The sequence below is a fragment of the Patiria miniata genome, unplaced genomic scaffold, assembly GCF_015706575.1.
Source record: "Patiria miniata isolate m_02_andy unplaced genomic scaffold, ASM1570657v1 HiC_scaffold_24, whole genome shotgun sequence".
NCBI lineage: Eukaryota > Metazoa > Echinodermata > Asteroidea > Valvatida > Asterinidae > Patiria > Patiria miniata.
In genome coordinates, this window is record NW_024037063.1 from 13,308,666 (window position 1) to 13,336,484 (window position 27,819).

At 40.8% G+C, this 27,819-nt stretch overlaps 2 protein-coding genes across 4 annotated transcripts; one reads left to right on the forward strand and one right to left on the reverse strand.

Annotated features, from left to right (window-relative positions):
• Positions 1 to 2,515: 2,515 nt before the first annotated feature.
• LOC119731839 lies at positions 2,516 to 22,378 on the reverse strand. The gene is made up of 14 exons (XM_038205117.1): positions 21,892 to 22,378; positions 21,038 to 21,094; positions 20,173 to 20,277; positions 18,374 to 18,536; positions 16,486 to 16,835; positions 15,553 to 15,609; positions 14,283 to 14,540; positions 11,736 to 11,903; positions 11,543 to 11,604; positions 10,048 to 10,272; positions 7,791 to 7,903; positions 6,604 to 6,770; positions 5,555 to 5,713; positions 2,516 to 4,415 (listed from the first exon to the last, which is right to left on the reverse strand). Exons 1-14 carry the CDS (start codon positions 22,207 to 22,209, stop codon positions 4,311 to 4,313), a joined length of 2,307 nt encoding a protein of 768 aa, XP_038061045.1. The 5' UTR covers positions 22,210 to 22,378; the 3' UTR covers positions 2,516 to 4,310.
• A 29-nt stretch (positions 22,379 to 22,407) lies between these two features.
• On the forward strand, positions 22,408 to 27,084 carry LOC119731840 (cytochrome P450 2J6-like). Of its 3 annotated transcripts, none has more exons than XM_038205119.1 (5): positions 22,408 to 22,480; positions 22,872 to 23,107; positions 23,471 to 23,625; positions 24,103 to 25,056; positions 25,539 to 27,084. In XM_038205119.1, exons 1-5 carry the CDS (start codon positions 22,427 to 22,429, stop codon positions 25,718 to 25,720), a joined length of 1,581 nt encoding a protein of 526 aa, XP_038061047.1. In that variant the 5' UTR covers positions 22,408 to 22,426; the 3' UTR covers positions 25,721 to 27,084. The 3 variants fall into 3 exon arrangements, with proteins under 3 accessions (XP_038061047.1, XP_038061046.1, XP_038061048.1); XM_038205118.1 differs by lacking the exon at positions 22,408 to 22,480 and adding an exon at positions 22,611 to 22,701; XM_038205120.1 differs by lacking the exon at positions 22,408 to 22,480 and adding an exon at positions 22,644 to 22,706.
• The last annotated feature ends 735 nt before the right edge of the window (positions 27,085 to 27,819 follow it).

Consider the following 27,819-nt stretch of genomic DNA (forward strand, 5'->3'; position numbering starts at 1 on the left):
ACCTAAGGATGTGACTTTGCATTTCATTTTGTAAACGTTTAGTAAATAATTTAAGAACCGTAACTGTTTAAATGTTTTCCATTCACAAAGGCTGATGCGTGCTCATTATGTCAGCAGACTGGCGTGATTAAAATGATAGATCAACAGTTGCAGTCGCTGAAAAAGTAAAAACTGAAACTACATGTGTCCCAATTGTAATGAAGTAAGTATTGACATGCTTCATATGTTTTGTAAATTAAATATAGGTTTGCAAAAATGGTTAAGTAGTTGTGCTATGGAGGTTTATCTCAAAGGGAGACGTGTGAACGTAGGTCAATTTTTTACAATTTTGGTTTTGTTAAATGCTATGGGAAAATCTGTAAACGAATTTAGAATTTTCATTGAAACGTGTAAACATGACATCCTTTAAACCATCCCAAATTTTTCAAAAATCCTTGACTGTGTGGGAAACCAATGGCAGATTATTCCATTGGCGTCAGACCCTTTGTAAGTCCATGTACATGTACATGTAGTTGCTGAGATGTACCATGACTTTCTCAAATATGCAAATTCCTGCCAAACCTACTGCTTTGATCCAAAATTTCAGTTTCAGGGCAGGAGACAGGGGTGTGAGTGACCACTGATAAAAATAGCTGAAAACAGCTGAAAAAGGTGTAAAAAAGCTGAATTTTGGAAATCTCCTATACTTTTGTACACAGCAAGTGAGGGGAAAAAGCTGAAATCCAAAACAAAAAAAGCTGAAATCAGCTAAAAAGCGGAGATTTCACACCCCTGAGGAGAGGAAAAAAACACAGATTTATAATTAAGGTAAAAAACACAGGACTTAAAAACCCAGTACATGTGTCAGGCCAATTTATTGTTTTAAGTTTTACTGTTTATTTGATTTTTAATAAAGACAACAACAAATTCCTGGCAACTGATTCCTATTTCTGATATCAGATTTATTTATTAATACATGAAGTAAAGCACTGTATTTAATCAAAATAACTGTTCGTACCACTTTGCGCTGGGATAATTTTGACACTGACCAGACCCAGGCGTGGGACTGTTTTTCAAGATGCCAGACAGAATTCGGGTCGTCATCTGCAGGTAGCACACCCTGATATTTCAGGCCTCGCTTGCTGTGAGCGGGTCGCAGACAAATATTTCTAGCCTCGCTCGTTGCGTGTTTAGCCGTCATCCGTTCCGAATACTGCAAAACCTTTGTGTGTATACCATCCGACGTGAACAGCTTAACATCGTGTTACTGCAAATTGTTTTCTGATTGTGTTCAAATTATAACCTGTCATCTGTCACCTTCTTCTAAAGTCATCACACATTTGTGGTTCTCAAACGCACATAGAATTAATAACTGAAAACCGTCCATCAAGGATTCTTTACTCCAGCTCAAAATATCATCTAACTCTGTGTAATTATATCAAACGTTATGGTCAACGGACATTTCAATTTGCAGTTCCGGAGGAATGGAATATATTACCTTCAATTAAAGATCAGCCCATCATTGGAACATTTCAAATCACAGTAAAATGTGCTATAAGAACTGGTTATTAGTATTTGTTATTATAAACATCACGAATTCGTGCAGAAAAATACTACTGAAACTTCTTTAATGCATGAGAGTATCTTCATACATGTATATATTATACTGAAGCTCTTTTTAACTTTAAATGCCAAAGGCAGTATCTCTTCTTTCATATTATTAAATCCAACCACCTTTAAAATCCCGACAATCGAAAAAATACTGGGAAGAATTATCACGACACTGTACTGATGACCATCAAAGAACCGGAATCTAGTCACCTGTAAGTGACTGGACATCGGTTTTGTCATGAAATTCTGTATCATCCCTATCTCAAAACATTTACCAAAAGTCACCGACTGTCGCATCCATGTGCTCGGCAATCACAGGGCAAGACGCCTGCAGGTCATGGGTCTCACGAATTAAGTTGGTGCCCTTGGTTAATAACCACACATAAAGTACTAATGTTTCTTCAGTAAGGTGCAATAATAATAAAGCAAATTCAAATTAATACATGAATAAGAAAGAAAACCAAAAACTTCGAACTCGTCTCTACAACTTACATACATGTACATTAACCTATGGATGAGTTGTAAATTTTGGCTAAAATTTGATTATGAAATGTTGAACAAATAGTGAAGTAACACATTTATTTTCTACAGTTTAACCTGGCCATGTTATGAACACATTAACCCTAACTCCCTAGGCCTTTTTGCTACGATGTAGCCTCAATTCTGCAAAATCCTCCAATTGGCCTCATGGAAAAATAGCATATAGCCTCAATCCTGCAAATTCCTCCGTTATTTCTTGAATATGGTCCATGGAGGGATGACCACTGCCTGAATCCTGCAAATCCTCCGGCTATGTCTGTCAATAGGCCGAGGCAGAGGCAGTGACATCCTGGAGCAGTGCGGAGGATTTCAGGTATAATCAAGGACTAAATTTATGCAAGGCTGAGCATAAACAACACAAGGTCCGGCCCAAGACCTTGACACAGTGCGTACTCCGAAATCAGCAAAACACTTTGCCATGTAACCTCAATCCTGCAAATTCCTCCAATTTGCAAAAAGGATTTGGGAGGATTCAGGGCGGTTAGGGTTAAAAATTTTCATGACATTACTGGCTCCATCTTCAAAAACATTTGTCCCTTGCAACTATTCAAACCATAAGGGTTTTTTTCTTTCTTAATACAGAGACTGCAAATGAAGCGTGTTAAGTATATAAAACAATTTGTTGTTAAACCCTTATTTTAACCACTTCATATTTCATAACTTCATATTTTATGAAGACGGCCCATGTACAGCGGCCACGTTCAAGTTCGGAACATGGGAGTGTACAAAACCAACTGGAAGCACTGACGTGTCCACATCCACCACGGGAAGCTTGAAGATTAAACATCACCTGCCACTGCGAAAGGTTAAAACCTGAATAAAACATGTTTTTCAACTTCTAACTCGTATACAAGGTGATACATTCTAAATGAAAAAAAATATAACAAAAAAGAAATACATGTACAAACATTAACTGCTTTTTCCCACACTTTTCTAATAACTCTGTGAATTTCAGATGGTTCAAGTGAGTGCCCTCATTCCTTAACCTTCCTGCTATTTAAACAGTCACAGACAGTCAAAATGTCCATCCACTTCCCCTGCTATACTTTTAACACAGGCTAGTCACCAGCAGTCAGATCAAATGTCAAGCAAGCACTGTGTCTAGCCAAACTCAGTCAGCAGACCATGGACAGACAAAGCAGGCAAGTTGTGGGCACAGCTTGCTTATCAATCACTAACAGCCAAAGCAAAGCTGTATCGAGTTACATAAACAGTCACGGCCAGTCAATCCTGCTTCATGTAGGCTGGGAATTCTGAACTGTTGAAAACAGTCACTTGATTGATTTTAACTGAACGGACTACTTGGCACAGAATGTTTGTTTGCAAAGGAGGGTTACTGGAGAAGTTCATGCTAACCCTTTTTTAAAAAAAATCTTAAATGTTACTCAGGCATGCAACTGAATATTTAGAAAAAACGAGGAAATTCCTTACCACAAAAGACTTTGTACAGTGTTTTTCAATTTGTAATGGCATTCATGAGAAGTAAAAAACGAGGAAATCAGCAGATCCGAGGAAAAGTTGCATGCCTGGTGGTTACTTTTTCATACTTTTGTACATGTTAACATTTCAGTGATACACACAGCAATGTACAATGCAATGAAAAGCCACACAAGCTGAAATCAGTCTCTTCTCCACTTATACGAACTAACTGATCTGCCTGATACATGTGTACATCAAACTTCTATTTCAGAGCAATTCAGTTTTCCTTTAATAACAAAGATCATTTTGAGAAACAACCATGTATCAGTTCATTCTGAGTTAACACTCGTTTGGTGAAATCACAATATTGTCTTTTCTTTACAGAATCAATATCAAATCAAATTTAGTTTACAAAAATATCAACTGTAATCACGTGAAATCCTGTTATCTATGCAAAATCACAGCCTTTCCTTCACTGTGCTTAAAAGGTAACGTACACGTACTCCACACTTTTGTTTTAAAATATTATACATGTACTTCTTGAAATATAGTTTGCACACATATCCTCGAAAACTTATCAATTGTCCCCCAAATAGTCCTAGAAAAAAAGTTTAATGCAATTTATGCACGGCAATAAGTGTGTGATGTGTTTAAAAGCCGAATTTTATATTTCTTGATATGGGAAAGTTGAGGAATAGTCTGTAGAGCTTAAGTGCTCTGGCATGGGATCGTGGTCTGTACGGCTATGACTGAGGCCGTGTCTAGTCCAGGTCCATGTTGCCATTAGGTCTAGCCGTAGCCACACCGTTGGTCAAGGCTTCTTTCTTCTTGGCTTCCTTCTCTGCTTGATATTCTTGGCAATTGACCTGGAATGAATAATATGGAATTGATCAACCCAAATGGCACACTACATTTACCACATTACATTTACCAGGAAAAAAACCCAACAAAATCACAGAGTGCTGGTGGGGAGGTTTGGAGCAATTTCAAGACTAACAGGCAGGTGGTTTGGCGGAGGGAGTACGTCACTAAAACTAGAGAATGCCCTCTACAGAGAAGTGAACAATGTTCATGGGGTGGGGGGGGGGGGGGGCAGTGGTGGTTGGTTGGTTAGGGTTTATCAAGAAAACTTCTAGAAAATGTTCTCACTATGGGGAATAAGAAAGCATACGTGAAGGGGCTTACATTATTTGACACATGGGGAATATAGATAGTGTAATCTTTTCAACATTTTCTTTAGGGGAGGGCTTCTTTCCCCACCCCTTCTTTTTTGGGGGGGGGGGGGGAGGGTAGGGAGAATTTTAAATATGTCCTTCACCCAAAACCAGTAATTACATAATTGGCATACCTAAAGCAAAAGGTGATGGCCATCGGCCAAATTTGATGGCACTGCAAAAGTTTAAAACATTTCAACTCTGGCAAATTTCGCAGCGACTGTTTGCTGAGGTCAAATTTGTTTCATGAACAAAGACATCGACAAACTGGGGAACCGCCAAACATTTGGCTGGATAGCTCAGTTGGTTGAGCACCTGAATGGCAATCCGGTGGTCCCAGGCTCAAAACCTTCTCAAGTCAGTTTCTTTGAAAGTCAACTTTTTTTAAGTTTAAAATCTTTTTTTAAGTTCGCCATCACGTGAAGTATGCACCGGCCTTAATCATAACCACCCCAACTCCATCAAAATCCATCCCCCCCCCCCATTTTGGTGGATTTTGGGGGACTTGGTCCAGGAGGCCTGGCGTGACTAAAAAGTGATGGAGTACGATGAACTTGGGCCTAATGGCCTGAAGCAGTGCTAGGGGTATCCGATTGATTTTGCCTAGCTTCCCGTAGTGCTACTGTGATAAAAGCCACGTTTAGCAAGTCCATGAATGTCAACCAGTGCATCAGTGGTGGATTCCATTATGTCATGCTCAGTTTTACACTGGAAGCACAGTGATTGATGGATTTTGATGGACTTGGTCCAGTTCCTAGTCAAAGACGCTAGGGAGTTGGGGTTAATTGTACCTTGTGTCGCTTGACCCACGCCACTTCCTGACACTTCTTGGTGCAATAAATGGCCATGCAATTTGCGCATCGCTTCAACTTGAAACCGTTAGTTTGTCGGCACTCGTCGCAACGTTGGACGGGGTCCATTCCCATAATGCTTCGGAAACGCATCATCACCTGAACCCACAAAGCAAAAGACATCGTTATTTTTTCCGTTTGCTACTTTCACGTTACCCATTCACGGACGTTGGTTAGCAAATACCTGTAATCCACTCACCAACAATTTTGGTTCAAACTTTTGTTCTTTCTTTTAAAGTCCTCTACTTAAACTCAAAGCAGATACATGTACATTGTATGACATCATGAATTAAAGGTAGAATATATCATTTGCAGCTATCAAAAAAGTAACTGACAAAAGTATTGATGAAAAGCATACTTGGTTTAAAGATAGTGATGGCTCTAAACTCCCTGTGAAATTATTCCTTGTGGCATGCTGTGATTTTGAAGAAAACAATGAAAGAAGGCCATTTCAAACAATGCGTCATAAAGTGACACATCTTTGGAAATTTCTGTTTGTAGTTGGTTTTGTGATTCGGCGCATCCGTGAATGGGTGCGCGCAAGCGTTGACACAGCGCACATGGTTGCTATTATTCGTCAGTTCAGCACGTGACATCACTTAGCTGCAAGAGGATTAGCTGATTTTGAAGGCAAGTCAAAACATGACTGGGCAAATTTTGAATTAAAAACAAGATCCTAGAATATTGTTTCCTCGGAATATACAGCATTCACAGAGCTAAAACTTCATCAGGTTAGTTGTTAAGCACCCGTCTTTAGATATGAGCACTTTTCTTGAATCAAACCAAAAAAAGCACGACAAAAGATCCACCCTATTTAAGATTAAACCCATCAGCACTCGCATTACATTGTATTCTCTGATGAATGCATATGAAACCACAGAATGCTTGGAAAGGGCGGTACAGGGAGTAACAGGCAGGGTTTTCCGGGATTTTTCCACAATGGTGGGATCCCTGCAAACCGTTTAAGTGCCACAAAAACTGTTCCTTACCTTATCAAGATGTGCTTTAAATGTCTCTGATGGCTGATTAATCTGACATTCACCAACGTCTTGGACAGCTCTGAAGTATTGTCCCAATTCGTAGAGGGCCTTGGAGCGACGAAACATCGCCTTCAGCCTTAAAGTATCCGGCAGCGAACGGTCATCAGGATCATAGCCTACCCCCCCCCCCCCAAAAAAAAAACCACACCAAAAAAAAAAAAAAATTAAGAAAAAAATTAATAACTTCAGCCACGCCAATGTTGCTAAATTTTATTTGAAATAGCATTGAGGAGCACTATGGTCCAATGGTTATGGTGTTTGACTCATGTGTCGTGGTACGTGGGTTCGAACTCTGAGAGGGGAACATGGTGCTTGTGTTCTTGGGCAAGACACTTGACTACAATTGCCTCACTCCACCCAGGAGTACAAATGGGTACCTGTGAGGGTAGAGACTAGAATAGGCCGATCTCGAGCTGCTGCAGAAACTGGTCTCATTGCCTGATAAAAAACGGGGGTAATAATTGCGAAGTGCTTAAATGGGACCTTTGGTGTCGGTATAAAGTGCTATATAAGCATCATTATTATGATATGGAAACCACAGCCACTCAGTGGACAAAAGAAATCTGTGCGCAGGGATAATTGTTAATAAGTCAATTTTTTTGGAAACTTTGAAAAATTGCCTCTGACCAGAAGCAGGGAAAAAATGAAAACAAGCAGGCAGACATTGAAACAAACTGGAAAATGTGTCTTTCATCAACGAAGCAAATGATATTTAAAAGCAATTATGACTTTTTGAAAAAGTTTCAATCAATGACTTCACCAAAGCTACTGTAGCCTGAATAAACATCTCGCTAAAATCCAGTTACTGCCAATGATAAAGAGGTCAAGTATCATTTTGGCCAATACATGTATTACTTTTTTGTTCAGTAAGAAAATGTGTCAAAACTGTTTCCAAACTGTCAGAAGTCGTTCCAAACCGAGATAGGTCGTGGTCAAAATAGTTGAAAAATTAAAGATATTTTCGTTGAATCAAACTATATTTTAACCTTTGCTCAAAGTAAGTCAAATTTGGTCAAAGTTGAACCTGAAGTTGATTACAGATGTCATCAAGATGGTGAAATTGATTCAAAGATTTGAACAAAGTGGACTTAACACCAAAGATATGTCCAAATTGTGTCCAAAGTCAAGTGACTGACCTCCAAAAGTCCGTGCAATGGCTTCGTCGCAGTCCTCCACAGCTAATTCATACTCCCCTAGGCTCAGATAGCACTGTGCACGGTTATTGAATAAGGTGGCTGGTAGAGGAGACCTGAAACAAAAAAAATAGTCATTGGTCAAAGGCGAATACCGCCCTCAACTAAGAACCTGTCGCAATTCATATCCGGGACGAGTTCCGGCCAAGTAAGGGACCGTGACCATTCAGCCCTGGTATGAAAAGGGCCCCCCGGTACCTCGTCCGGTCCAGAGCCAGTCCGGTCTTCAGCCCAGCCTCGTCCGGTACATGGTCCTGTCTGACCAGAAGTTTTGAAGTCAGTCAGGCGCATCAATTTATTGCCCTTCAGAGAACGTCCAGAGCAGAACAATAGCAGACTTTTACCGGATTAAAGAAAAATCCTTCCATAACGCCTTGGTAATTTACGGTCCCATTGTGCGCGAAACCACATGGCAGGGGTTTTGATCTGTGCCGACGAAAGTGTTCTATTGTTTCGAGCCGAGAGACGAAAACCACAAGCGGGTTTCTTCTGGGATATATTACATGTGTCAATACTTGCAAACAATAGACCCCAGGATAGAGGAGTTCCTGATTAGCAACCGGACCAGCTCCTGGGCCAGTAGCTGGGACGGTACGAGAGGACTTCTTGGGAGGGGACGAGCTTACTGAGGGGCCCTTTTCATACCGGGGCTGAATGGTCACGGGCCCTAACAAGTAGAATCATTCAATTTGTACGGAAGAAAGCTCTGCATTTGTCCTGGACATGTTCCGGGGAACTTTTCATTAGGAACTGCTTGACCCACCAATACTGATAACTTCCTTGCGGGAAGATTGCAACTTATACTCGATACCAGTGTCCCCAACTTGGTCCGGAACTCGTCCCAGATATAAATGGCGACGGGCCCTTATAAAATACATCTGATGCAAATTTGAAATGGACAGATTCATAGTCTATGACTGCGTTTCGAGTTTTGACCCCAAAGTATTTTGTTTTTTTGTTTGTGTAAATTTTCTAGAAATTTGTCCAGTTTGATTCAGGGAATATAAGTACTTGTGGCTTTGGCAATAATTCAGTCCTCACATGGTCACCAAGTTCCCAAGGTCACCAAGGGATCAGGAACTAGTGAACTCATGCAGCAGGGCCCAATTTCATAGCGCTGCTTAACAGCCGACTTTGTGCTTACCGAGCCTCCATCTATTTCATAGGAATCGTTATTAAGCAGTAAGCACAGCAAAAGCACGCTTAACCCCAGAAGAAAACTTTGCTTAAATCAGTGACGTAACAATAGAAATCTCCATGCGCGTGCAACCGTTAGCATGAAATAGTGCTTTAAGCAGCTGCATGATTTTCGGTTATAGTAAGCACAACTTTTCTGCTTACTGGGAAGCAATGCTATGAAATTGGGCCCAGGCCTGTTTAAGTGTAAAAGTAACCTTTTTTTAGAGGGATGCAGAATGCCAAAATAGAAAACAAAATTAGTAATAAAACTATACAACTTCACACTTACATACCTAGCCTGACTTTTTCTCAATAAAAAAAGATATCCCCGCTCCCGAAATATATATGTCAGAGACATTGATAATGCACAATGCTTTACTGATAAATGCATGTCATTGCCATCTTTCGTATTTGACAAAAAAATATGCGATGATCGGATCTCGCAAGCTGCATGCAAACGTGATTGCCAACGCGAGTCACTTGATTTTGCAATGTAATTTCTGGAAGGAGTAATGTTTTTAGTACAAATTGTTTTTTGGCTTTTTGACCCCAGTGACCACATGATGACCTTGACCCCAGTTTGGTCATGTGACATGTTGGGGCTGGGCGACTGAAACTTTTTACAAAGTTTGGTTGAAATCGCTCAAAATATGTGGGAGCAATAGACAATGTCAATGCTTGTTACTAACTAACAAACTTAACCAGTTCACACCGGGATTATTTTGACAAGAACGGAACAAGGCGCAGGATTACTTTTCACTCAACCACAAGCCAGGCGGGTTGAAGCCATCACCCTTGGGCAGCACACTCACATTTCCGGCCTCGCTCGCTGCGAGCGGGTCGCTGACAGATATTTCCGGCCTCACTCCCTGCGTGTTTATCTGTCGTTCGTTTCCAATACTGCCAAAATTTTGCCTCCGGCACGAACTGGTTAAACTCTTAAACTAACGGAGAGACGGGATGATTTGTTGAGCTGCTACCCGCAGCTCTACAAAACACCCAAACCATCCATCTGTCTTACCAATTGGGCATAATTTCTAGTATTTCCAGTTTCTTCCGGAGGGCGTTTTTATCAGGTCTGGTGGGCGGGCAGACACTGAGGGCCCGAGTGTACAGCTTAATGGCCTCCTGCATCTGGCCGCTTTTGTACATCTGGTTGCCTTCCTCCTTCAGTTTGGTGGCTTTGGTGGCGTCCAGAGTCAGGTTCCGGATCTTCCGGAATTCCTTCTCCGCTTTATCGTAGTCTCTGCGTGGGTAAACAAAAACACAAACAGTGGGCACGTGTGGTCCAGCGGTTGAGCACAGGATTCATGATTGTTAGGTTGTGGTTCGAGTCTCGGTGTGGCCATGCGTGTTGTGGTCTTGAGTAAGGCGCTTTACCTCAATTACTCCTCTCAACCCAGGTGTTAAATGGGTACCGGCATTATTCAATGCTGGGAAGGTAACAGACTCGCTGTGGAGGAGGTATGGCTGTCACTAGCCAATATGTCCTATCAGGCTGGCATTTATCTCTGGTTTCAGCGGCATGAAACGACTGAGAATATTTCTATTCCCCCCGGAATGCCCAGATGGGATGCCAGTCCATGGTAGGTTACTCCCCAGCTAATGCTGGTACCCATTTATAGAGGCAAGAGAGGCAAGTGTTGGGGTGAAGTGGCATGCCCAAGGGCAACGTATAGCCGGCAGCTGTGTGAGTTACGGGGATGAAAAATAAAAGGATTGAAGCGCGAAATACTGCAGTCAATGAGGTTCATTTCTTTACTATGCAGCGACTTTGATTGGATGTTTTTCAGTGGCATAACTAGCATCCATCAGATTTGAACCAGTCAGCTGACCCCAGCAAGCTCAGTGGTTGGGTAGTTAAGACATCTGCTCCAGTCATGCTAGTGAGGCACCTCAGGAGGTTGTCAATTTTCTCACAAGCTCTCGGAAAATTCAGTGTCAACATAAATTATGTTGGTGTTGGGCAACCCACTAATGGACAATTCCGAAAAGGAAAAAAAAAAAAAATCCATTTGACAAGAAGGATAGAACTTGGGGTGGGTGGAGGGTGCGGTTTGGAGGAGGGGGGGGGGGTAGCACTTGGTGTATTTAACCACTTCACGCCGGGATTATTTTTGAAGAAAATTTCTATTTTCACAAAAGGCAAAATTGTTCGCAAACTTCTGATATACAGCCAAACGCCACAAATACCAATTTGCAGAGTAATTTCAACAGTATTTGTACGATATTTCTTGATAAAACCTCATATGTTTCAATACTCCGAGGTGTACACTGTAGCAGAAATTGTAGAACAATGGGTCGTGCATTCGGCCAATTCAAGATCAACACACGGTCTGCCTCCACAGACTTCACAGATTTTGTGTGTGTGTACAAAAGACCTGAGGGATTAGCATCTTTAGACGTCACCCGGAGGCGAGTCGATCCAATCTTGACATTTCAACCTGTCAACCGTGCATAAAAGCGTGCCTGTGTATAAAAACTGCCAACTGATTGAACAAACATTTACAACTCACCTTTTTCCAAAACGCTTGCATCCAGTTTGGAGCTCGGCAATTTTAATACCAATTTTAGGTGTCTAAGACAGAAATAAATGGGAGAACAAATGCAATTATATTTATGTACACAAACATCCTAAATAATCAAAATTAGAAATTCCTTGCTTACAAATGATAAACAAAGGTTCTAGAATCTCTGTTTTTCACCTACCTTACTGAAAAAATAATCTGGATAATAGTAGAAGTGTCTGGGGCCGAAGTACTTGATGATGTACTCCACTCCGGGATTATCCACGGCCAACGCTAGAAGAGCCGTGGCATAGATGTTAATGTTGACATCCAGACTGTACATGTGAATGCCTGCTGACCGCATTATCTTCTACAGATTGCAAGTAAGATGAAGTCAACTGGGTTAATGTTGTTACTAGGATATGTTGTTACTAGGATATCTGTCAGGAACTGTGGATGATACTGTATGGCCCATTCCTTTTACCACCAAACAACCTTGGGTTTAAAGGGAATGTACATCATTGGCTTTTGCTGTAATTTTCAGAAATGAACTATTTGAGGGGTTAGTATAATAGATCAAATATTGTTACACTGATATGTTTGAAATTTTGTGTTCGAAAATGCTGGAAAAACTAAGAAAAACACAAATGTTCAAGTAGTCTGGTTCCCTGACTCCACTAAAGATAAAATGGATCAATTTATAGATGCCAGAAAATTGTAAGGTAAGGAAACCAGTCTAGCTGCTCTGCACCTGTTAATGAACATGTAACAAATAGCAAACACAATTTAGACTGAAAAAAAGGGTAAATTTGGAGCAGTAGTTGAAAAATAGTTAGGTTTTTCCAACGGTGGTCGGCCGACCACCGTTGGAAATGCATACAAAAATACAATTTTCTTGAAAATGACTTCACACCTGGTGCCATAATTTTACAGGATGCTTTAGACTGTCATTTACCAACATCCTAGTAAGGTATTTTGTAAAAACTTGGTAGTTTTATTTTTCGATGTTTGCAAATGTTGTATATTCCCTTTAAAGGTTTGTGCTAAAGTACTTGTGTTTAACATAAATTACGCGGTAAACATATGATTTCGTCATGAAATGTAAACCCATCCCCATTTAAAATTTGAAAGATGTTTACTGTATTTGGTATTGATTAGAGTAAAGCTTACATATTTTAAATTACATGTAATTAAAGGCATTTACCGGTACATGTAGGAACATTTGCAATATCCCAATAGTAATCATGGTAACCTACCAAATTATTATCAAAAAATCTTACTTGGATTAAAGGGAATGTACATCATTTGCTTTTGCTGTAATTTTCAGAAATGGATGGAATTGGGGGGTTGGAAATATATAGCAAATATAGTTACAGACTTTTTTTGAGGTTTTGGGTTCGAAAATGCTATAAAAACCAAGAAAAACAATCCTTTTCCTGTAGTCTGGTCCCCTGACTCCATATAAGAAGAAACAGAGCAGTTTACATACATTGGGGAATTGTAAGGTCAGGGAACCAGTCTAGCTGGCTTGTACCCGTTCATAGGTGTGTAATCGATTGCAAACAAGTGCGATGGTCAATTGGGGCCAGTATTTGAAAAAAAAGCTAGTTTTTTCCAACGCTGGTCGGCCGACCAGCGTTGGAAATTGATACAAAAATACCACTTTTCTTGAAAATGACAGTATACCAGGTGCCATGATTTTACAGGATGTTTTACACTGTCATTCACTAACAGTCCAGCAAGGTATTTCAAAATGATTTGGTAGTTTTATTTTTTGATGTTTGCAAATGTTGTATTTTTCCTTTAAAGACCATACTGGTACTAAACACCCCGTGAAATTGTTCCGTTTGACTTTTTGTTGACATTTAGAAGAAATCAAGAAATGTGGGTGATTTCCAACGATCAGTCAATTGACTGATCATTGAAAATATAACAATTCCAAAGACAATCAAGTTTTGTGATCAAAAGATTGCACTTGCATTTGTTTTTTACTGATTTCTCGAAGAGTGTAATATCTGCTGAGGTGAAACTGCAACAGGTTAGGTTTTGAACATTCTTCTTCGGATTTGTTTTAGCGGTGTTATTTAGAAATGAACAAAAGGCATGAAAAGCAAATGATCCCATATACCTTGAAATTTGATGAAGTCAATCCTATAATAAGCCATTAGGAACGGACAATATCAAAGGAAAGCCTTTGTTGCAATTCCATTTGAATACATTACATGTCGCGAAAAAAATGTTGCAACCTGACGCCACTTTTTTTCTTCATATATCATCTCAATGGAGGTCATTCATAGCAAAAATTCAAGAAGGTCATTCATATGATGATAAGACATAAATCTGGGACGGAGAAACTTTTCAAATTTTCAAATTATAGGTTTGCCCTGCACCGACGTTTGAACACTGTATACTCAGTGTGTTACCTCCCGAGTGAAAGTTGAAAAAAATCACTCGGGTGGGACTCGAACCCACGACCTCCTGCTTTCTAGTGCAAACGTCGGTAAAGGGCAAAACCTATAATTTGATTTACAAATTTTGTTAGGAAATACTTTGAAAATGTTCTTGACTCTCCATAGACTCTGTACACAATCACGGAATTGATTGCAACATTTTTTCCCATGTCGCTTCTCAACTTACTTACAGTGATTGTTGGACTTGTGCCAACTTGAATTACAAAAATGTAAGGTTAAATGTTATGTAGAAGAAGAAAAAATTGAAAAAAAATTTGATGAATGAAGTTACGACTCACTGGATTCTCCACAATTCTCTTCAGTAGCTGCCCCCGGTGCATGCCGATCCGAGTGGCAACTTCTAAGTAGTGCCACACCACGTCCTTTTCCGCATAGAAAACTCCGTTCTCCAGGAGCGGCAAGAAGTCATATTCGTCCAGTAATTTCCAAGCATAGGACTCCAAGTAGGCCATATCGGCCAACACTTTGAGGCAGGCTTCCAGCATGTAACGATTCTCGGGGGACAGAACCGGCATGCGCACCCAACGACCAATTGCCTGCGGAAAGGATATCATAATCATCGATCGCTACATGAATTCAATGAATTACGAATGGACACCACATTGGGAAAAACAAAAGCGAGGGTGAATTTGGCGTACTCTAAAAAGAGCCGGATCTACAAAATGTGGAAATGCTGCATGTATCTGGTCTGGTCAATATTTGCTACAAATATTTTGGACCCAACATTCATTTTCTGCTCATCATGTCAATTATCAACCAGTTTTGGAGCTTTAACCCTAGCTCCCTAAGGTGATTTACTAAAACCATCCTCATCCTTGCAAATCCCAACACCATATGGTGAACTGTGCACATAAACAGTTGGACTCTGTTTATTTGTGGTGTGCCTAATCCCATGTAAAGCCCGTCAGTTTACCAGTGCAGTACTCATCCTAACAGATTCCAACAACTGGTTGGGAATCGTTAGGGAGATCAGGGCCCAATTTCTTGGTCTGCTTACCGTTAGTGAAAAATCCCTGCTTACTTTAGCAGAAAATTCTGTGCTTACGGGTAAGCGTATTTCACACGTTAGCGAGGAATTTTGGCTTATGCCCGCGTAAATCCCGTAACCAAGGATTCTTTGCTTACAGGGTTAGCACAAAATGGTGATTGTAAGCATGGAACGTTGTGGTTAGCAGAGCCATGAAATTGGGCCCAGTTCCTAGACTGACCAGTAACAACTTTGTTCAAACAAAAGTTTTCTCAGGAGAAAGTACATGTATCACTTCAGAGTAGTGGTGTGCAATTTTGAAATTTCTCCGCAAATAACATTCGAAACTTTTCTTTCTTCATTGTCTGAGAAGTTACCAAGTAATTTGTAAAGTAGCTTACGGGTACCCGATCCCATAATCTGGAACCGGTTCCTGACATCTGCAGTACTTGATGCACACCCCTAGTCATCTTCATATTTTGGTACAACTTTTGAACGCACTCGTCACGACTAACTGAACCAGGTTATTTTTCATAAATCTCAGTCCTAGTTTATTAGTCTTCAAAGTTACAACTGCTCACCTTTCCAACAATCTGGTCCTTTGTTACAACTGCTCTGACTTGTTTGTCCTTGGCAAACTGTAGTGGAAGACATGTAAACACAGAAACGACTTATGTATTCCATAGCGCACTGTTACAATGTGCTGGCATGAGAAAATATGTACCCGGCTGGGTATGCATAGCACAGACACTGCAGACTACTTTTCCCGCAGGGTGCCAATATTCTCATGAATATACATGAGGTGTTTGCATTGACACTCCTTTCACTTCACTTTGCACTGTTGCAAGGTGCTGGCAAACTCCACACTAACGTCCTCATGAATATGCATGAGGTGTTTGGAAGCAAAGTGTAGACACTGCACAATGTTTGCTGATGTAATTATGAATATGTAAGGTGTTTGAAAGTCCCTAACATAGCCTTACTGCAGACTACTCTGCTTCACAATGCTAGCCAATGTCCTTATAAATATGCATGATATTTGGAAAACATCCGTACATAGCCCACAGTCTGCAGGCTGCTCTGCTGCAAAGAGCTGGCAAACTGTATGCCAACGTCCTCATGAATATGTATGAGACGTTGTGAAACAAAGTGTAACACTGCACAATGCTGACCAATGTCCAAACAAATATGCATATTTTGCATGCATCCTTAGATAGCCCACACACTGCAAACTGTATGCCAACGTCCTCATGAATATGTAAGAGGCGTTGTGAAACAAATTAAAGTGTAGACACTGCACAATGCTGGCCATTGTCCATATAAATATGCATAATATGTTGAATAAATCCTTACATAGCCCACAGTCTGCAGGCTGCTCTGCTGCAAAGAGCTGGCAAACTGTATACCAATGTCCTCATGAATATGCATGAGGCGTTGTGAAACAAAGTGTGGACACTGCACAATGCTGGCCAATGCCCATATAAATATGCATAATATGTTGAATAAATCCTTACATAGCCCACAGTCTGCAGGCTGCTCTGCTGCAAAGAGCTGGCAAACTGTATGCCCACGTCCTTAATGTCGTCATCACTGTACTCCATGGGCTCGCTAACGTCAAAGGCCGACATGCTGCGCATGGGCAGCAGTCCGGCCTGGTTCTCCATCATGACCTCCACCTCGTAGTTGAAGACGCCCAGGTTCATCCAGCGGTTCATGATGCGGACGCTGTTGTCCTTGTGGATGTAGATGCCCAGCTTGGCCAGGAGCGGGGACTTGGCCAGCCGCAGTCCCACGATAGCGTGCTCCTCAAAGACGTGGCACAGGTCGTAGACGGACATGACCATGGCTAGAAAATGCTTCGGTTCTGCAGGCAATAAGCAGATTACTCGGTTACAGTTGTAAGGTGATTCGGAAGAGCGAAATCAATTTGATTGAACAGGAAATCGGAACTGTACTTCATGACGCTGGTAAGCACTGCTCAGCGTTAACTTGTTCTGAACACAGTAAAGATTTGCCAACTGACCAAAATGTAATTCAATGTACTACGGAGTAAAGATGCGACCTGAAATGATCCTTTCAAGGAATAAAAACGAAATGTTTCAAAAGCGTTTCCACAAATAGATCGTTTTTGTGAGGGAAATTATAGGGGCGTGATTGAAGGTGCTACTACACGGTAAGTGCATGCGAGCACGTGGCGGTGTGCAGGATTCACTGCATGATAGAACAAAGCAAATACAGATTCTTTTCTAGAATACAGTTGACTAACATTGGTTTGCTATGGAACAATAGCTTGAAAAATGTTTGTAGAAACATGAAAGCATTAAAATTATGACTCTGAAAGGGATATTTATATTATCACTATGTTGCACACCCTTTTTTTATGAATGGAAGAGTCACACAGACGGTCATACACACTAGGGCCCGCCCCCCCTTCCCGATGCGCTGCATGCACAAATAGGTATAGTGCCATTGGAACGGATGAAAAATCACTTCTTCTTTTACATCATTGCATACAGTGTCAACGTAGTTGAGGGGTCTGCTCCCTCTGTTGGGGCAAGGCAATCTCCAGCAGATGAGGTCAGAGACAACTTGCTCTTTGGCTCTACAGCAGTGGCCAGCAAAGCGGGCTCTACGTTGTGCTACTGTTGTGGAGATACAATGTAGGTGGGATGCTGCCGTACATTTCCATCTTTGCCTTATGTTCCCTCCAGGAAATATTTCGCGCTCTCACGAGGAGGCGAGTGTATCATCTATAGAGAACTACATGTACATATGCCGATTGGTTTCTTTGCTTCATTATTAAACAAGGAATTTTAAGTTACTTACGGTATTAGCGAAGCCATTTAAAGCTATAGTCCATCATTTGCAGCTATCCGAAAAGTAACTGGCATAATTATTGTTGAAAAACATACTTGGTTGAGAAATAGTAAGGGGACTAATCTCCCTGTGAAATTATTCTTTCTGGCAAGCTTTAATTTTGAAGTAATCAACGAAAGAAGGCCTTTCCAATGGTGCTTCTTACGACGCACCATTGGAAATTTCGGTTAGTAGAAATATGGTTGCTATAATTCGTCGGGTCAGTGCGCAACATCGCGTAGCTGCAATAAGCTCAGTGAGAATGTGTCTCGGACGCTGAATTCCCGTCCACTTCAAAACATAATTCAGCAACTTTTGATTTGAAATTGAGATCCTAGAATGCTGTTTTTCTCGGAATGTACAGCTGAAGCTGAGCTGAAACTTCATCAGGTTAGTTGTTCAGTACCCTTCTTTAGATTTTGAGCACTTTTGTTCCTTCAAACGAACAAAATGCACAAATTACAAATGATGGACTATATCTTTAATTGCACTTTTTCTCTGATCTTTTTTTTCATAAGCTGTTATTAACTTTGTCTTTATGCTTACCATCAACAAAGGCCATAGCCACATCCACAAACTCGCTCTTGGCGATCTTGTGGAGGAACTTCTTAGCCTTGGGGTTCTCCCAGTGGCTGGACAGCATGATGTTGGCCATGATGTCCAGACAGAAATAATAGATAGCCTGCCAAGGATCGCCCAGACTGTCCGTCTACAAAATAGAAGAAAAAAAAAGACCAGCGTCAAATCTCGTGGAGCTGTCTCGGAGCAGGAAACATTGCTTAAAATAAATACTGCCTAAAATAATGAGCTAAGCATATATAAGAATAAATTATTACCATTATTATCATTACCATGTACATCTCATGCAGTTTTAGTGGGTTTTAACCAGTTTTTGCTAAGCGCATTTCTGTGCATACATTTGTGCCAGGCAAAATTTGTAGATAGCAGCTCTTATAAAATGCTTTGGGCCAGTTTTAAACAATGCATTAGAATTGGCCTGGGGTGTGGCACGGATAATGACCCTCGCCTGACCCCTGGCCTGTTTTAAACGTACTTGTTTAATACCAGCCAAGCAGTCATATATTTCCATTCACAAATACATGTACCTTTCGCTCAAAAAGTCAAACAAGCCAAAAATTTACAAATTTCCAATCATTTTGTTCAACAGTGTTGACACCCTCTGGCCATGTCTGTGTACATGTCTGTGCTACACGCGAGTAGTGCTAAAAAGCTGCTTAATATGGTAATTGGATTGCACGCGGCGTGTACTGTCTTTTCAAAATTAAAACCACCATGTGACTGCTCTCGACCAATAGGAATGGGTGAACTATCTTTGGTATTTATGAATGAAGCTTTATGCACATTTTTGCATTAAAGGGAATGTACAACATTTGCTTTTGCTGCAATTTTCAGAAATAAATGGATTTGGAGGATTAGTATGTTATAGCAAATATTGTTAAACTGACTTGTTTCACGTTTTGGGGTTGTAGATGCTGGAAAAACCAAGAAAACCAATTATGTTCTTGTAGTCTGGTTCCCTGACTCCACTTAAGATGAAACGGAGCAATTTATAGACTTTGGGGAATTGTGAGTTCAGAGAATCAGTCTAGCTGGCTTGTACCCCTTCACATGTGTGTAATCAACTGTAAAGAAAATGCTAAATAAACAAAAATAGGAGCAGTTTTTAAAAAAAGCCAGTTTTCTCCAACGCTGGTCGGCTGACCAGCATTGGAAAAATACATTTTTTCTTGAAAATGTCAGCACACAAGGAGCCACGATTTTGCAGGATGCTTCAGACTGTCATTCCTTAACAATCCAGTAAGGTATTTCGTGATAATTTGATAATTTCATTTTTTGATGTTTGCAAATGTTGTATCTTCCCTTTAACCCTAACTTCCTATGCATTTTGCTAAGATGTTACCTAAATCCTGCAAAATCCTCCAACTGCATCCATGTAAAGATTGCATACAACCTCAATCCTCCAAAATCCTCTGTTACTTCTTGAATGTGGTCCTTGGAGGGGTGACCACTGCCTCAATCCTGCAAAATCCTGCGGAAATCACTGTCAGTATGTTGAGGCAGAGCCAGTGACATCCTGGAGCAGTGCCGAGGATTTCAAGTATAATCTAGGCCTAAATTCATGCACGGCTGCGCATAAACAATACAAGGTCTGGCCTAAGACCTTGAAACAGTGCATCGCTCCAAAATCAGCCACACACTTTTGCCATAACCTCAATCCTGTAAAATCCTCTATTCTGCAAAGAGGATTTGGGAAGGTGGGGGTTAAAAGTAATAGCGAAAAAAAAAAAACAGGTTAATGTACCGGTACCAGTCAAAAATGTTACCTCATCTGTTGGATTAGGCACGCGAAGCTTCAACAGCAGAATAATGATGTCCAATATGCCGACTTCAATTAATAGGTTTACAAAGGGTCGCCATTCAACAGTTCGCTAAAAAAAGGTATTGAAAGACAAAAGTCGAGAATCAAGCACACAAACAAAAACTGCATATCGACTTAAAGACTTCCTTGAAACGAGCGTTCTCTCAAAGAACCTTTCTCTTTAGCCTTCAAGAAAAATGAAAGAAAGAAAAGTTACACTCTTCAAAACGATGGAGAAAATTTGGTAAATCAAAAAATACTGCAATTGAAACTTGTGTGATGAAAAAGTTCTCTTTCACCTCTTGTGACCCTGGTTATAGAAATTCTGGTCAATTTGAAGTTCACGTACACATACATTTGTACAATGTACTGTACAGTGAAATCTCAATAAGTCAAACTTCAGGGGGATTGGCTCAAAATTTTGAGTTTAGCACAGTTTTGAGTTATCCAATGGATTTTCTATTCAACAATTGACGGAAATGAGTTTTTACTTTGAGTAAGAAGGGTCTGTGAGTTAGCAGGTTTTGACTTATCGAGATTTCACTATGTAAAAGGCCAAATATTATAAACCAGCTATTGAAGTAAGGAAATCTGTTTTAAAAGACATTATTCTCTGACCAAACAGAGATTTTTTTCAATGGCAGCCAAAATGTCACGAAATGTAAATGACTTGTGTGACTTTCTCTCAGCTTAATTTTGCTTCATACATAAATTACATACATTTGCAAAGCATTATCTTTTTTGAGCCCTGATCTTCAGATACCAAACTATACAATACTTCAACGCTTTCTTTTGTCAGCAGACTGGATGAAAGATTGATATATATTTACTTGTTCTTCAAGTGGTACAGGAATTCTGTCTTGAGTAAGCTTCTTGAAAAACGTAACCTGTGAGATGACAAAATAGAAGGAATACAGTGACACATTAATCTTGCGAATACAAAAATATTATTCAAAAGAATATTTCCCATCTTCTAAAACCAGCACAGAAATTAATTTTACTGAGGGATGTACATTGTAGGCTTTTTTCATTAGTCTAAATTCAAAAGGAAGGGAAAAAATGTTGCAACCTGACGCCATAAAGTCTATATGGAGAGTCAAGACAATTTTCTAAGCGTTTACAAACAAAATTGGAAAGTCCCAGATTCATGTTTTATCATCATTTTTGTAATTTTATAGCATTGTTTTTTAACGATCTGGTAATGGAATTTTGTGAAGATGCTTGTTTAAAATTTTTATTTTTAATTTGTTCATGATCATGATGATATGGTCATGCTGGTTAATGATAAAATATCTGAGTATTCGACATACGTGACATTATCTGGGACAGCCCTACACTAAAGGCCCTACCACCAGTAGTAGTACTACACATGAAGTGTAAAATCGGAAAGATTTCCATACATACGAAGTTCACTCAACACCCTGTGTACAAACCCTATGACTATGAGATTGGACTGAACAATTATGTTTTCTAAGAAAATGCTTGTATTTTCTCACTGCTCAGATTGACTTTGATGACATGAAATTGCTATCTGGGGGCTTGTTAGTCAATACAGAGGAAAATTAGTGAACTTCGTATATGGAAATCTTTCCGTAAAATCTAAAAAAAAAAAAACACCATAATATCATTATCAATCCACATTATCCAGAGTTATAACTGTAATACAGGAAACGTGATACCGAACCTTGTGTTGAAACTTGGCCATCATGAGAGCCTTCTGTATCCCCCTCATGATCTCCAGCTGCTTGCTCCTCCACTCCTTGTCCTTGGTCAAGGCGTGAGACATCGCCTCAAAGTCCAGGGACTCCAGGCAATTGCTCCGGGTCACGCTGAACAAAAGCTTGGTCATGAATTTCTCCTGCGAGCGCTGGTCTGGCTCGAAGAACACTTCCTTGATCGGGTGCGCCAGGCATATGGGACAGCGGGCGGTGGCTCGTTCGCCTGTGGAACGCCAGGGGACCAGAGTGTGACCCCCTGGGCACTTTAAGGTACTGACACTCATGACTGTGCCCTTTGGTTTGCGAATTCAGACTTTAAAATATAAACTTTCTCAAAACTCAAAGTGTTTTAAACGTCCACGACAGAGTTGGGTTTTTTTACACAATTTTTTTGTACGCGTCACGCGCATCCATTTTGCAATTTGGGGTGTAACTTCCGTAAAACACAAGAGGGCGCACTTTCAATATACCGTAAGCGCAGCAAAAGTGATGTGAAAAAAAATGAAAGCGTTGTATTATGTAGTACGTGGCCGGTGTCATATAAAAATCGAACCCGTATGAAAATCGGACTCTTTTCCCCTTTTATTGGTTAAACCCTCTCACGTGACCGGTCCCTCTCCTAGTTATCTATGCATGAGCATGCGCAATACCATCAATGAGTCCGTATTTCATAAAACCTAAATTCATGCTACACCGGCTCGACGGCGACCTTGACATTAAACATGTTAAAGCACGACCAACAGAAAAGTGTCCATAAACCAGATGCCACATATTTGGTTGTGTACAAAGTCTATAGAGAGTTGCATGAAAATCAATATTGAAAATGTTTCTCGAGTTCCACATTCGATGTCCAGATTAATTGTTGACGAAAAAAATTGAAGTGGCGTCAGGGAGGATCATGCAACATTCTTGCCTAACCATTTTTCCATTTTCCCCTCTGTTATAGATGTCAGTTGCTATATATGCTATGATGATGGGAATGTTTGATGCAACCTCGCTGATGGGGATCTCCACCACCACAGCTCTAATCTTTGTCAGCGTTTTCCTGTTGGTGTTTTGGATCCTTCGCCGTCATTTATCAACACGCAATCTCCCGCCTGGGCCTTGGGCGTGGCCACTACTTGGCAACTTGCCAAATCTGATTGCCGCTGGTGGTGGTGAAGCACACGAAATTTTTCTGAGGTATACACATGATGTAGACAAACAGTAATTAACTTAATTGGAGCTCAGTGCTTATTGAATCAAAAAAGCCTTGGGAATCGAAGTAGGCTGGACGAGTACTCGGCCTTATCATGGAGGAATTCCTCCATGGCCTTATATAGCCACAAAATAAAAAAAAAACTGACAAAATGTGACTCAGATCAGATATGCTACATGTTGCTGAAATTAACATTTATCCCTGGATTCCTTTTGTCGCTCTCGAAATGTTCCATCTTCAATCTGACAAATAATTGCCAAACTCTTTGATCATCCCCTCTTCACCGGCAGTTGAACATTAACTTGAGGATTTTATCTAATAATACTTTTAATTTGGTTTGCTATTAGATTGTCTAAGAAGTATGGGCCTGTTCTGCGCCTAGATATGGTGGGTGGAAAGCGCATCATCGTTCTCCATGGCTACGAGGCAATCTCCAAAGCTTTCAGCAATCCACTCCTTAATGATCGACCTGTGTCTCCGATATCCCAGAGCCCTGGCATAGGTGGGGAACTGGCTTGTGTATTTATCCTGACATGTCACTGCCCAGAACCATGCACATCAGCATATATGATGATGTGCAGTACCAACTCTCTGTGACCTAGAGTGACCTCTGAAATGATGTTCATGTCACACGTGTCCACTTTAATCAATCGTGCGGTTATTTACCCCACAAAATCATACAGCTCACCTAAAAAAAGGTTTGCAGTTTAATAAAAAAAAACTTTGCAAACATTTAAAATATCTTTGCACTTATATACAGACTACAGTTACAGCTACTGACCTACTTGAAATCATCTCACTAAACCATACCCACCGTTCAAACCAAACCATCACCTGCCACTCAGTTATAGCAGTTATCCCACAAACCATATGAGCTAGCTATCTGCTCCTCCAAACTTGGTATGTTCAAACTACCAAACCTAAAACCCTACCTTTTAAGAATACCTCACCACCTTCCTCCTGTATTTCTAATATACAGGTGTCATCACAGCATCTGGACAGGGATGGAAGACTCAGAGAAATTTGGTCCTGAGGTTCATGCGAGACTTTAGCATTGGGAAGTCGGGTTTTGAGGGCTCCATTGCGCAAGAAGTCAACACACTGATCCAGGAATTTAAAAAGACGAAGGGGAAACCTGTGAAACAAGAGTATCTTTTCTGCAACGCACTCGCAAACATCATCTGCTCGGTTGTGTATGGCACAAGATATGACTACAATGACCCTAAATTCAAGGAGCTTCTCCATCACACCATTCGCATCTTTGAACTTCTTGGCTCAGGCGGTGTCCTCTTCTTCATGCCGTTCGTCAATGTGATCGCCAGATTCATACCGTCCCTCAGGGAGATTATTCAGCATTCCAAGCAATACAACATTTTTGTTGATGAAGCCCTCCTCTGGCATCAAGCAGACTTTGATCCACACAGTGCCCCAACAGATTTTCTGTACTTGTGTCTGAACAGCAAATACTGGACCCAAAATAAGAATCTCGGTATGGGCCACATGATGACAACATCAGGGGACCTCTTCTTTGCAGGTACAGAGACCACTGCCTCCACGCTGCGATGGAGTCTTCTGTACATGATGGCTAACCCTGAGATACAAGCTCGGGTTCAGGCAGAAATTGACTCTGTTGTTGGTCGGGATCGCCTCCCACAGATGTCTGATAAACCAAACCTCCCGTACACCGAGGCTACCATTCTTGAGGTCCAGCGCATCAGCATGATCTTGTCCCTTGGTGTACCCCACAAGGCTGCTGAAGACACAACACTCATGGGCTACACCATCCCAAAAGGAGCCATCCTGCTACCAAACTTCTGGGCTTTGGGGCGTGACCCAGAGGTGTGGCATGAGCCACACCTATTTAAACCGGAGCGGTTTCTGGACAAGGATGGTTGCGTTACCAGAAAGGATGAGTTTGTGCCGTTTAGTGCAGGTGAGTGTAAATCTGTGACTCTTAAAATCTGTAGTATGTTGCTAGGACTTATCGAAGCTACTCAACTTTGGACTCACCCTTCAGAACATGCATTCAACCCTTGCTGGGGGGATCGTGTTGTCCCTGTTGTGTCCCTGTTGTGTCCCTGAGCGGGGTTACATACCTTGCAACAGTTGCCAGCCAAACTTGGGGAAACGGATAAGATATACACATGAATTGGTATACATTTTGAGTTCGTTCCCAGTACAATGAAGACCATCAGATTGTCTGTTGGATTGTATGCTACGCAGGATTATTAAGGAAGGCCTTCTCACAGGCAATCAAATACTCATTCTGATACATGTTCTTTTGAATCTCACCCTACATGTAGTTGACGCCACATATATACACAACCATGGTTTTGTACAACTGTGCCCCATAGAATAATGGAATGGTTATTATCTGAGTGATGTTGAAACATTTTTGGTTGGATTTGCTTTCAGGACGTCGGATGTGCCTGGGAGAACCGCTAGCCAAGATGGAGCTTTTCCTTTTCTTCACTGGCCTTCTGCATCAGTTCACCTTCCAGAGACCCGATGGTGCTCCCCCGATCTCCTTCAAGTCCACGGCCGGATTCACATTTGCCCCCGTGCCATATGAATTCTGTGCAATTGTCCGTACTTAGCCTTTTGAAAGGCCATCTTGATCAGATGGGATCAAAACCTTGATTGCATACCGTGACCTTAGATTAGCTGATCAGAAATAGAGACCTGTAGCTTTATTTCTGTGAAAACGTGTTACTAAAGATAAAAAGATTTTTGACTATATAGCGTAACCGCTTTTGGAGATCCCAATTCCCTTCCTCAGATGTGAAGATTAGCAAGCAAAAGCACGCAGGATATGGCCCCTCAAAAGTAGTGCCGGGACATTCAATGATGCAATGACATACAAGCTGTCAAAATGATTGACTGGTTGATTCATAAAAATCACAACTTGATTTATGTTATTGTGATTTGACAATGGATATGATTGTCAGATTTCGATCCAGCATTATTTAATTCTGTTTTTTTTCTATTCTACATGGTAAAAGACATCACCAAATAAAACGTCAAAGACCTAATAATTGGGTTTACACAAATTACGATCAAAATTACAAGTTTATACGTGTACATACCCCTAAATATGAGCACCTCAGCATTCTAATTAAGTTCAAATCATTAGTGAGGTTTTGTGAAAATTATATCCTGAAACTGAAATGTGATATCCTTATGAAATACTTTCTACTGAAATGACTTTTGCCATGAGAAAACGAATGTAACTACAGTGTGTATAGTGTATACTGTAAATAGCATTAGTATTAGCCTGGAGAACTATATTGCCGGCAGCTGAAGATAATTGTTGTTAGTCACTAAGGAGTGTCATATTTAAATATATTTTGTTTTGTACACATTTCGTTATCGGTGTTGGGGTATCTTACAGATACTGCTGTGAGTTAGCTAGTTTGTCTATAACAAAAACTACTGGACCGAATCGGGCGATGTTGGTTCCATTTTTCTTCTAAAAAGATTCTCCACGCGATGGTATAGGCCTACATGTATGTGGTTTGAGTCTCAAGGTAGTAGAAGTACAGTGTATGTCATTCCGGTCTTTTTGGGGACCATATGATTATATAGCGCACAGTTATTAGGCAGGCTGTCATCCGGTGAGGCACTCACGCCCATAGCCTTCGATAATAACAATGCAAATCAGCTAGTAGAGTGTTAGTCGACTATCAAGAGAAGTGAATTATACTTTTATAAAACAGTATAATTAAGGACGAACTTAATTCCTTAAGTGTTTATAAGCCAAAACTAGCACAGTATATTGTACAAATTGCCTGGCTGCGCGTTACATCCCTAACAGCAGTTTAATGCCACATTATTATGTAGTGTAAAATGGTAGTGTAAATGGCAGTGTAAAAGAATGGACTGAAATACACCATGTTGAGGAGTCTTTTTTGTACAGTACGTTGTATACAGGGTAAAATAAAGTTTCACATGTTTTAAGTGGCATCTTTCAGTTTTTGGACCTTTTTTGTTGATGTTGCGTAAAGTCGGACCAGGTGTCAAATCTTCGAAGTGGGCTAACACAGGCCCGCGACAACGTTATATACCAACACTAGTGCATTTTGTGATTGGCAGGGTCGTAAGTTGATCACGAGTCATTGAATTATTCGCCACAACCCTCCCTGCGCGGGCATGCCGGCGCGGCCGCCAGTCGCCGCGCACCATAAGTTCCATTCCACGGTAAATAGTTCCGCACGATATATTTCAGGCGTTGTATAAATCAATAATATGTTTCCTAATTTATTCGTGCAATGGGAAGAATATTTTCATTCGGTGACTATATGAAATGTTCCATTATTCGTGCCATTGTACTCACATACATGTATGTACATCCTTTGCTTGTATGTTATTCTGTACGGAGTAGTCATGCATCCCCGAAATGTTCGCGCGTTTTCCCCTTGCGTACAGTTCGTCTCCGCACGCAGGCGCCTTTTTAATTGCGCAGCGCACCACGTAGCAGCTTCCATTTCCCTGGGGTGAATTATTTTGGCGGATCATGATCCAGCTATATAAGGCCAAAAAAAAAAATAAGTCGGTCTCTGGTCAGCGCGCGAGTCGATTTTAATCATGCGCGTCAATCTTTTTTTTTTCCAAAATGTTCCGCGGTAGCTCCAACAGCGCCCTCTATTCCCGCACCTGCTCATTTTTTTTTTACCAAAGAGCACCAAGGAATGGGGAA

Bases quoted from the DNA above. Each gene is read 5' to 3' on its own strand.
- LOC119731840 (XM_038205119.1), top strand. From the start codon at position 22,427: ATGAAAGCGTTGTATTATGTAGTACGTGGCCGGTGTCATATAAAAATC. The intron at 22,481-22,871 runs GTATGAAAATCG...CCTCTGTTATAG, and splicing joins GTCATATAAAAATCGAACCC to ATGTCAGTTGCTATATATGC. The intron at 23,626-24,102 runs GTGGGGAACTGG...TCTAATATACAG, and splicing joins ATCCCAGAGCCCTGGCATAG to GTGTCATCACAGCATCTGGA.
- LOC119731839 (XM_038205117.1), bottom strand. From the start codon at position 22,209: ATGAGTGTCAGTACCTTAAAGTGCCCAGGGGGTCACACTCTGGTCCCC. The intron at 14,541-15,552 runs GTGAGCAGTTGT...TCCTTTCCGCAG, and splicing joins AGGACCAGATTGTTGGAAAG to GCAATTGGTCGTTGGGTGCG. The intron at 6,771-7,790 runs GTCAGTCACTTG...GGGGGGGGGTAG, and splicing joins CATTGCACGGACTTTTGGAG to GCTATGATCCTGATGACCGT.